Consider the following 10296-nt stretch of genomic DNA (forward strand, 5'->3'; position numbering starts at 1 on the left):
GCGGGATACGCCACCTACAGTGAGCTGACGGTACTGCAGCGAGCAGATGTAGCTGCCCTGATATTAATGCATGCTGTGTGCAAGCAGAGACAAGTTTAAAATCACACTTCATAGCTCCACAATTGTATAAACTCACAATGGCAGCACAAAAGCACTTCCAGTTGCAGATTATTATTTATTGGTTTATGAAACAGTAGTATGAATGCAAGGGATGTGCAGTGTCACCTTCTGAACACCAGCACGTCTACTGGATATTTCATATGAATCACTCAGCTTGTTTAAACACTGTGTTGTGGTTCAGTCTCATGACTGTACTTTGACCCCCCCAAAACAAGTTCATCCACCTCTCTTATCTCTCATTGATTCATCCGGCACGCTTCTCCACTGTGATGAGTCCGGCCTATGCATGGCTTAGTCATTAACATACGGCAGATGAACACAATCAGCTCTACATCAAAGCATTCTGGGACAGTATGTCAGGGCAAAACTGTTAAAAGGACAACTTTGTGCCTATACTCACCTTCAGTTCATCCAAGATTCGGATGAGGACGTTTCTTCATCAGGTTTGTAGAAATGTAGCATTGCATCAGTGTCTCATCAGCAATGGATGCTCTGCAGTGAATGGGTGCCGTCAGAATGAGAGTCCAGACAGCTGATAAAAACATCACAATAATCCACAAGTAATCCACAGCACTCCAGTCCATCAGTTAACATCTGGAGAAGACAAAAGCTGAAACAAATCCAGCATTAAGACGTTTTTAACCCAAATATGAGTCTATAATTCAATAAATAACACTTCCTCCAGTGAAAAAGTGTGTCTCCTGTTGTCTCTCACATTAAAATCCAGACACATATTTGTTTAGAGCTGTTTAAACGCTGCTTGATCTGTGCAGATTTCTCTCCTGATTCACACCAGAACACTTTTTTCACTGGAGGAAGTGTTATTATGGATTATGAACTCTATGTATTTTAGTTAAAATACATCTTAATGCTGGATGTGTTTCATCTTTTGTCTTCTCCAGATGTTAACTGATGGACTGGAGTGCTGTGGATTACTTGTGATGTTTTTATCAGCTGTTTGGACTCTCATTCTGACGGCACCCATTCACTGCAGAGCACCCATTGCTGAGACACTGATGCAATGCTACATTTCTATAAACCTAATGAAGAAACAAACACATAACCTTGGACGGCCTGAGGACGTTTTCAGCAATTCTTCATTTTTGTTTACATATTACTAGTTTAAGATATGCACCTTTTAGCAGTGAATAAGGTACAAAGTTGTCCCTTTAAGTTTTCTGCTCCATTTTTTTCTGATGACATCTATTATGACATGATGTGAAGAAAAATTCGCCCCAAGCAAACTAAAGCAGAAGCTCATCAAGGGTTCTTTACCATTACTGGTACATTACAGGGACCCTTATAAGGACATCTTCATTCATTATTTAAGCATAAAAGGTTTTTAGTGGCACCTTAAGGGTACATTTTACTACTGTAAAGCAGAACTTCTCAAACCCATCCTGCCGACCCCCCTAGAACAGCACATTTTGAATGTCTTCCTCATCTAACACACCTGATTCAGCTCACCAGCTCATCAGCAGAGAATGCAAGACTTGAACTGGGTGTGTCTGATGAGAGAGGTTTGCTAAATGTGCAGTGATGGGGGGTCGTCGGGACAGGTCTGAGAAGCACTGCTGCAGGGTATGCACTTCTAGGGTTAAATAGGGTACAAAGTTGTCCCTTTGAGGGTCCAATCCTGCTCCTGGAGGGCCACTGACCTGCAGAGTTGAGCTCCAATCCCATTTAAACACACCTGAACCTGCTAATCAAGGCCTTTGGATTACTAGTAATGTCCGGGTGAGTGTGTTGGGGCAGGTTAAACTCTGCAGGATATTGGCCCTCCAAGAGCAGGATTAGACACCCCTGCCCTAAAGGTACACATGTATCATTACATGTTTTGAAGAAGAGTTCTTCACATTTGTACAACTACAGCAAAAACTCATTAAGGGTTCTGTACAGTATGTGCTGTTAAATAAAAGCACTAAACAGTCCCATTGGAGCATCCCACAGGCGCTGGCCACTCACTTATAAAACTCTCCTGTTTATTTCCATCTGCAAATTCATAAAGAGCCTGAAACTTCACGCTGGTGCATTTAGTGACTTTGCACTGAATGGATGCCACGCCTTTGACCTCACGGAGTGAGCAACGAATCGCACCATCATCATCGCCATCAACCAGGATCTCAGTGACGTTTGGAGCAGAGGAGCCTTGAAACTCAGAGCTGGAGTTTTTCCCGCAGGCGAGCTGTTCCTTGTTCACAGACACCAGGCGGTGTCCTCGAATACCCTCAGGAGCTTCACAGTAAACCCTGGTCGGATCCTCCACGTTCCTGTTGTTGTACCTCAGCCAGTCAAAGAAGTACTGTAACCCACAGTCACAGCGCCAGGGGTTTCCGTGAAGCTGGACCACGCACTGGAAGTCCAGGTCATCGAAGAAGCCTTGTGGGATGCTCTGCAGGCTGTTCATGGACAGGTACAGCTGCTCTATATCGTGCTGGTCCTTCAGCAGGTTCACTTCCAGCGAGCTCAGTTTGTTTTTCTGCAGATAGATGGCTTTTATACTAAACAGCCCATTGAAGACAGAGCCAGGCAATGCTGTAATCCGGTTCTCAGACAGATCCAGTTTTTTCAGCGAGATGAGGTTCTGAAAGAGATCCGAAGGGACTCCGGATAGCTGATTCTGAGACAAGTCCAGATACGTAACATGATGCAGTTTGTGAAAGATGGTGTGGGGCAGCTGCACCAGTGCGTTCTTCTTGAGGATCAGCTTCCGCAAACCGGATGGGAATGTTTCAGCGCTCAGGTTGCTTATGAGATTGCTTCGGAGGTTCAGCTCCTCCAGGTGATCCAGGCGGGTGAAGATCTCTTCCGGAAGCTGTGAGATGGTGTTGGCCTGCATTGAGAGCGCTCTCAGGAGCAAGTTGTTCTGGAAAACATCCGCTGAGACGGAGCTGATGTGGTTGAAGGACAGGTCGAGTTCCTGCAGTTTGTGAAGACGATGGAAGAGAAGACTGGGCAAATGGGACAAGCCGTTCCCCCTCAACTGCAGCGTTTCCAGTTTGTGCAAAGAGTCGAAAATGCCAGCGTTCAGAGTGCTGATCTTATTGTTGTTAAGTAACAGTCTCGTAAGGTTGGCCAGCGAGCTGAAGGTCTGCACCTCAAAAGTCAACCAGTAATAATTTCCACTGATTTCCAGCTCCTGCAGCTCAAGCAGACGGTCGAAGGCGTCGTATGAGATCTTTTTCACGAGGCTGTTAAGAACGACCAGCTTAGTAAGTGTGAGGTTCTCTCTGAAGGAACTGCCGTCCAAAAGTGTGATGCCCGACGCCACTACAATCAGTTCTCTCACCTGCGCTGAGATGTTGACAGGTAAAGCTTTCATGGACTCGTCTGAGCAGACGACCTTTGCAGGTGAGAAGCACTGGCACAGATCAGGACAGCAATCACAGCAGTGAAGCTGAATCAGCATGAGTACAAACGCTGCCCACTGTTTGCTCATGTCTTCTGGGAAAAGAAAAGCCACTGTTCAGTTTAACTCACTGCATCTCTTTGGGTACATTCATGCTTAAAAAGAATAGATTTTTGCACTGTTAATATTTAGAACAGTTCAAAGATCTTGTTTGCATTTACATGAACACATTATCACATTTCGATGAGTAGAGGAAAACATGTGTGATGTCATCAAATGCACGTTAGGTCTTGATGTTTGCTAGATGCTAAAAGCAAATTAAAGATTGCGCTAACACTTGGTGATACATCGGTGTTGGCAGACACTTTTTTGTGAGCATGTGCGTTCACTCAGAAATCAGTCCTATGACTTTTATTATTAGCAGCAATGATTACATGCTGAACCAGCTGAACTACTGTTGTTCATTTCTACATAAACTAACACATTTTTAACATATAATTCAATATTCACGTATAAATGCAATAAATTAACAACAGTATGTGTGTGAATTGACTTTACCCTATAGAATTAAAAGCTGTAAAATAATGTTGTTCATTGCACATGACACCTAACTAATACTAAGGAATTAAACCTGACAGTTAACAATTAAAAAATAATTAATTACTTAACACCCAGCAAATATGTAATATTATATGTAAAACAGTGATTACCTACCACTCTATTGTTCCGCTCGAGTAAAAAAAAGCAAATTCCAGTCCAACGTCGGTGGCTTCAGATAAACTCTGTCTGAGTAAACTGACGGTCATTGGTCAGGTCTATCTGTGACATCAGTCATGGTTTGATGACCGGCCGCCTTAAACTGCTATAAAACAAAGAGTACATATATTCAACTTGGTCAAATAATCATCCATTTAGTTCAACATTAATAATTAATTCTCCCAAATCTGATGATTATATAGTGGTAGCTACAGCATAGAGGGAGCTTTCATTGGACCTAATCCATAAGATTTATAGATTGACCCATAAAGACGATCGAGCTCCAGGAGAGGTGTATGTTTTTCTGTGGAGAGTTATGAAATCCATCTGATATCAAACATGCACCGACTCAGCTACATCACAGTTCCACATACCTGACTTCTATTAGTTTATGAAAGTATAATAACAAAACAAAACCAAGTTGACAGGCCCTTTTCATGTGTACAGTGCTCACCCTGCATTCACATTAAAACGGACCTCTATCAGTCCGTTCAACACTTTACACTAAGGTTCCATTTGTTAACATTAGCTTTTAGTTATTTCTTTTTCCAAACAGCTCAATGTTTCCACAGTCGGATCTTCATCAGGAACACTGTACTGTAATTTCAGTGTGCAGACTTGTTCTTTTTCGTTTTTAAGGTAACTACATTAATTAACATGAACTAACAACAAAATTCTAAATCATTTATTCTTTAATCTCAGTTAACGTTAATTTCAACATTTACCAATACATCATTTAAATCAAAAGTTGCATCTGTTAATATTATTTAATGAATGTGAGCCAACATGAACTATGAACATTTGTTTACTAACATTGACAAAGATGAATAAATGCTGTAACAAATGTATTTCTAATTGTTTGTCAATGTCAATGCATTAACAGAATATGTTCTAGAAACATTTTGTTAACGTTCTTATTAAGTGCCATTAACATTCCAGTGTAGGGTTTTGCACACATTAAGGGTGTGAGAATGTTACTTTTGAATGTTCTTTTTTTAGCTTTCTGAAACAAGTAGTAACACTTAAAAATGTTCGATGAACATCCAACGATGTATTTTGTGATAATAACGTTTTGAGAACATTATTAAACACCAACAAACTTTGAATGAATTATTGAATTAACGTATGAATTAATAATAATATTCTATTAGCAGTAGTGGAAGAACGTTTGTTCTCTTTGAAAGAACCTTGCCAGGAAGTTAGCTGGGACCTTATTGACTAATGTCTATGGATTTCATTCATACATGGGAAACGTAATAATAAAGTGGTTTGACTGATGCTGTCATAGAGCTCTTCACTTCTATGATCTTTTCTCATGATCACGTTAAAATAATCTTTAGCATTTAGTCTTTTTTAATATTCATATGATATTATACATAACATATCATTTTATTTGATTATTAGATATAATTTCTACACGTTCTGTTATTTATTTATTTTTATTTCCACAAGCTAAACACTTAAACACTTTACAAAACAATTACTAACATGAACCAACAATGAACAATACATTTATTAAAGTATTTATTAATCTTTGTTCATGTTAGTTCATGAAAATACAGTCGCTCATTGTTAGTTCATGTTAATTCACAGTGCATTAACTAATGTTAACAATAACTTTTGATTTTTATCAGGCATTTGTAAATGTTGAAATTAACATTAGCTAAGATTAAAACAAACTGTAAAAGTATTGTTCACGATTAGTTCATGTTAACTGAAGTAGTTCAATAACGTGAACTAATGAGCCTTATTCCAAAGTGTTACCGAATAGTTGCATTATTGCTACGTGCTAAAAACGTCTATCTGTTGTGTGAGAGTGCGGTGGGAGGCGCGTGAGAATCTTCAGGTGGAGCTTCAGTGCCGGTGAGGAAGATGATGATGATGATGATGATGATGATGATGATGGTGAGGATGATGATATTGAAGATGATGATCATCAAAGTCATAATGACATATAATAACATCATTACAGAGGAGTTTCATTCATGTGTCAGCAGCACCATGAGTGGCTCGAACTCCACACTTCACTCCAGCAATGGTCAACGCAGGGCTGCAGCTCCTCGGCTACTCTTTGGCTTCTCTGGGTCTCCTGGGTCTCGTCGCATCCACAGCTATGGCCGAGTGGAAGATGTCCTCATACGCTGGAAACAACATCATCACTGCGCAGGCCATGTATGAGGGGCTCTGGCGCTCCTGCGTGTATCAGAGCACCGGACAGATGCAGTGCAAAGTCTATGACTCCTTACTGCAACTGCCAGGTACGAGCATGTGTGTGTGTGTGTGTGTGTGTGTGTGTGTGTGTGACCCGCTTCTTGTCCAGACAAGTCAAAGCGAATAGCGTGCATTCTTCAGCAGATGTGTAGTACGATTACTGAAAAAACGCAGGATGTATGAGCTAAAGGTTTTAAGTTGGAACTGTATTTGTGTAACTAATGTGAAAAGAAAAAAAGATGTTTCCATCCCTCAGACACTTTTCAGAGTCAAATAATGTTTACTAGCATGACTGATATGTAAAATTAACAAAGCGCTTTGAATTATAAATCAGTGTTATTATAGTTAACTAAAACTAAAACCATAAACACACACACATGCACACACACACACATTTTCATATTTTCATTAGTGAAATAAAATAAAATATTTAAAACTTATTTTATTCTAGTTGCCAATGCAACATTTCTCGTTTTCATTTAGTTTTATTTTGATGTACTAACATAACTAAAACTGAAATAAAATGAATACGAACTATATAGATGTAACGCCTAGCCAGCAGAGGGAGCCCTCGCCTGAGTATGGACTGTGTTCTGCTCTCTCTGCTTCTCTGGTTACTTCCTGTTTGTGTGGGCAGGGCCAGGCTAACAAGCCAGTGCAAAGTATTGACAGTCTACCTGCCTTATTGAGTGCTCTTATTCCATTGTGTATGACCATTGTCTGCCTTTTTCCCTGTTTACGTTTTTGGATTTTCCCTTGCATAGTTCTTTGGATTGGACTGCCTTTCTGGTTACGAACTTTGACTGTCTCACGTTATTGCTATCTGCCTACTGTTTTTGTCTTGTCTACCAAGGATTATATTAAACTACTGCACATCCTACTGAATCCTAACTCGGCTTCCGCCTCATTAAATAACACTTCGCCTCCAATGGATCAGCGGAAGTTTCTAATCTGCAAGCAGTGTTTGCTTATCAGAGCGATATTCTCAAGGGATATTAGGAACAGCTGAGTAATCTGCGAGCTGCTAACGATTACCTTACGCAGTATATCCGATCGCTGCCACCTGCTATGCCTAAGAAGGTAAGCTTTGCTTTACCCAATAAATTCGATGGTACAGCTGAGCAGTGTAAAGGATTTCTCCGGCAGGTAGAATTTTTTTTAAGCACCAAGAAGATGATTTTGAGTCTGATGACAAGAAATGTGCTTTCCTCATGATACTGCTGACCTGTAAAGCGATCGAGTGGGTCGTGGCGGTCTGGAAAACAGAGAGTTTGTTTCAAAGGTCATACGCATACTTTACTCAACAACTCAGAGACGTGTTTGAACATTCAGCAGGGGGCAGGGATATCTCGACACAACTTCTGCAGATGTCACAAGGCCGCAGATCACCTGCAGATTATGCTATTGAATTCAGAACCCTCGCAGCTCAGAGTGGTTGGAATGATATTGCACTCAAGGCCATGTTGCAACGGAGTCTGGATGTGGGATTACAGGCAGAGCTCATGTGCAAAGGTGAAAACCAGTCATTCTCAGAATATGTGACTCTTGCTATAAAGATTGACAACCTCATGTGCAGCGATCCCACTAAATCCAAGTCATCATCGTTGAGATCTAATCCAACCGACCAAACATCTCCAGTATGTGATCCAGCGTTACCTACTGTTCATTCCAACCCGGAACCCATGCAGTTGGCAGTCACAAAACTCTCCACGGAAGAAAGATCATGCCGGATGATACACAACCTGTGTTTTTACTGTGGGGAGTCAGGCCATGTTAACACCTGTGTCCACTAAAGGCCTGGAGAACCACCAAGAACACCAGCCGGGTGAGTGTTGATACCCTTTCTCTCCATATCACAAAATCTCTCACTGTCAATGTCAAGATTACTACTAAAGGCAATTCTATTGATGTTACAGCGTTGATTGACTCCGGGTCTGCATTGATCCTGATCTATCAAGATCTCATTAGGAAATTCGACATCCCCATGCAACCATGTGATCCACCTCTCAAAGTTAACGCCGTTAAGAATAAACCCATTGGAAATGGAATCACTCAACAAACTCTGCCCATGCAACTTAAAATAGGATTATTTCATCTAGAAACCATTTCATTCTACGTGATTGAAAGCTACTCAGCTACCTCCTCATCGTTCCTGGAATTGTGCCATAGACCTTCTACCCAATGCAATGCCTCCCAAAAGTAAGATCTATCCCCTATCTCGTCCGGAAACCCAAGCAATGGAGGAATACATGGAGGAAGCCCTCAGTTTAGGTTTTATTCGTCCATCCACTTCCCCAGCGGTGGCATGATTCTTCTTTGTGGAAAAGAAAGATGGAGGACTTCGGCCTTGCATTGATTACCGTGTGTTACGAGGAGTCAGAGACGTTCGGATCCATATGCAGAACTTTATTAAGAGAATGGTCAGACAGGCAGTAATCAGGAACGGTGTCAGGTATGTCAGGGATATCCAGAATCAGTAACAGTAACAAGCAGAGGTCGGGGCAGGCAGCAGAGAATCATAGTCGGTATAAACCAATCCAAGAAGACACGGAAGGAACAAACACGGGGAAAACGCTCGGAAATGCTAGACAGAACTAAACAAGACTACGCCCAGACTGAGAGTGATTGTGCTGGTTATATGCGTGTGTGTGTCTTAGCTGCAGGTGTGTGTAATTAGATGCAGGTGTGTGTGTGTGCAATCAGTCCCAGGAATGAGGCAGGATGAGAAATGGAGTTCGGAAAAAGGGGATGGAAACAAAAAATGCCAGAGTCCTGAGTGGAGTGCCCTCTATTGGAGTTTATGGGCACTCCAGCTAATGATCGCGACATAGCCCCCCCAAGGAGCGGCTTCCAGGCGCTCTAAACAATCTAGGAGGGCGGTGGAGCGGAGGCGGAACAAGGGGAGGGCTGGAGGGCCAGGTCCACGTGGAAGTGGATTGACCGTGGACAGAGGCAGTGCCGACAGAGCAGGAATCCAGGGCGGAGCAGGCGGAACTGGAGCCCACCGGGGTGGAGCAGGCGGAACTGGAGCCCACCGGGGTGGAGCAGGTGGAACTGGAGGCCACCGGGGTGGAGCAGGCGGAACTGGAGCCCACCGGGGCAGAGCAGGTGGAACTGGAGCCCACCGGGGCGGAACTGGAGCCCACCGGGGCAGAGCAGGTGGAACTGGAGCCCACCGGGGCGGAGCAGGCGGAACTGGAGCCCACCGGGGCAGAGCAGGTGGAACTGGAGCCCACCGGGGCGGAACTGGAGCCCACCGGGGTGGCACAGGCGGAACTGGAGCCCAAAGGGGAGGCGCAGGCGGAACTGGAGCCCACCAAGGCGGAGCAGAGGACCACCACAGTCAAGCAGATGGGACAGAAGCCCACCAGGGCGGAGCAGAGGACCACCACAGCAGAGCAGACGGGACAGAAGCCCACCAGGGCAGAGCAGAGGACCACCACAGCCGAGCAGATGAGACAGAAGCCCACCAGGGTGGAGCAGAGGACCACCACAGTGTAGCCAACAAGACAGAAGCCCACCAGAGCGGAGCAGAGGACCACCACAGTGGAATCGATGGCACAGGAGAGCAAGTCTGTTCAGGTGGGACTGAAACAGAGAACATAAACAGGTTAATGGTGGCCTCCGTGGCTGTGATGAGGTGGTTAGAGAGTTCCCAAATGGCCTCCATAGCCGTGACCGGACAGGTGGTGAGTTCATGGACAGGACAGACAGTGAGCTCCTGAGTGGCCTCCGTGGCTGTAACAGGACAGGCAATGAGTTCATAGACAGCCTCCGTAGCTGTGACAGGACATGATGAGCGTTCATGGATGGATACTACTGACACCTCCGAAGGTTCTGCAGCAGTTGCCGCCACCTCT

General features: G+C 43.5%; 1 protein-coding gene across 2 annotated transcripts; it reads right to left on the bottom strand.

Moving 5' to 3' along the window:
- Positions 1-1955: 1955 nt before the first annotated feature.
- Positions 1956-4604, bottom strand: zgc:153913 (carboxypeptidase N subunit 2). Of its 2 annotated transcripts, none has more exons than XM_019109527.2 (2): positions 4184-4604; positions 1956-3561 (listed from the first exon to the last, which is right to left on the bottom strand). In XM_019109527.2, exon 2 carries the CDS (start codon positions 3557-3559, stop codon positions 2042-2044), a length of 1518 nt encoding a protein of 505 aa, XP_018965072.1. In that variant the 5' UTR covers positions 3560-3561; positions 4184-4604; the 3' UTR covers positions 1956-2041. The 2 variants fall into 2 exon arrangements, with proteins under 2 accessions (XP_018965072.1, XP_018965071.1); XM_019109526.2 differs by having other exon boundaries at positions 1956-3564; positions 4184-4602.
- Between the last annotated feature and the right edge of the window lie 5692 nt (positions 4605-10296).

Source organism: Cyprinus carpio, chromosome A2 (assembly GCF_018340385.1).
Source record: "Cyprinus carpio isolate SPL01 chromosome A2, ASM1834038v1, whole genome shotgun sequence".
Classification (NCBI taxonomy): Eukaryota; Metazoa; Chordata; class Actinopteri; order Cypriniformes; family Cyprinidae; genus Cyprinus; species Cyprinus carpio.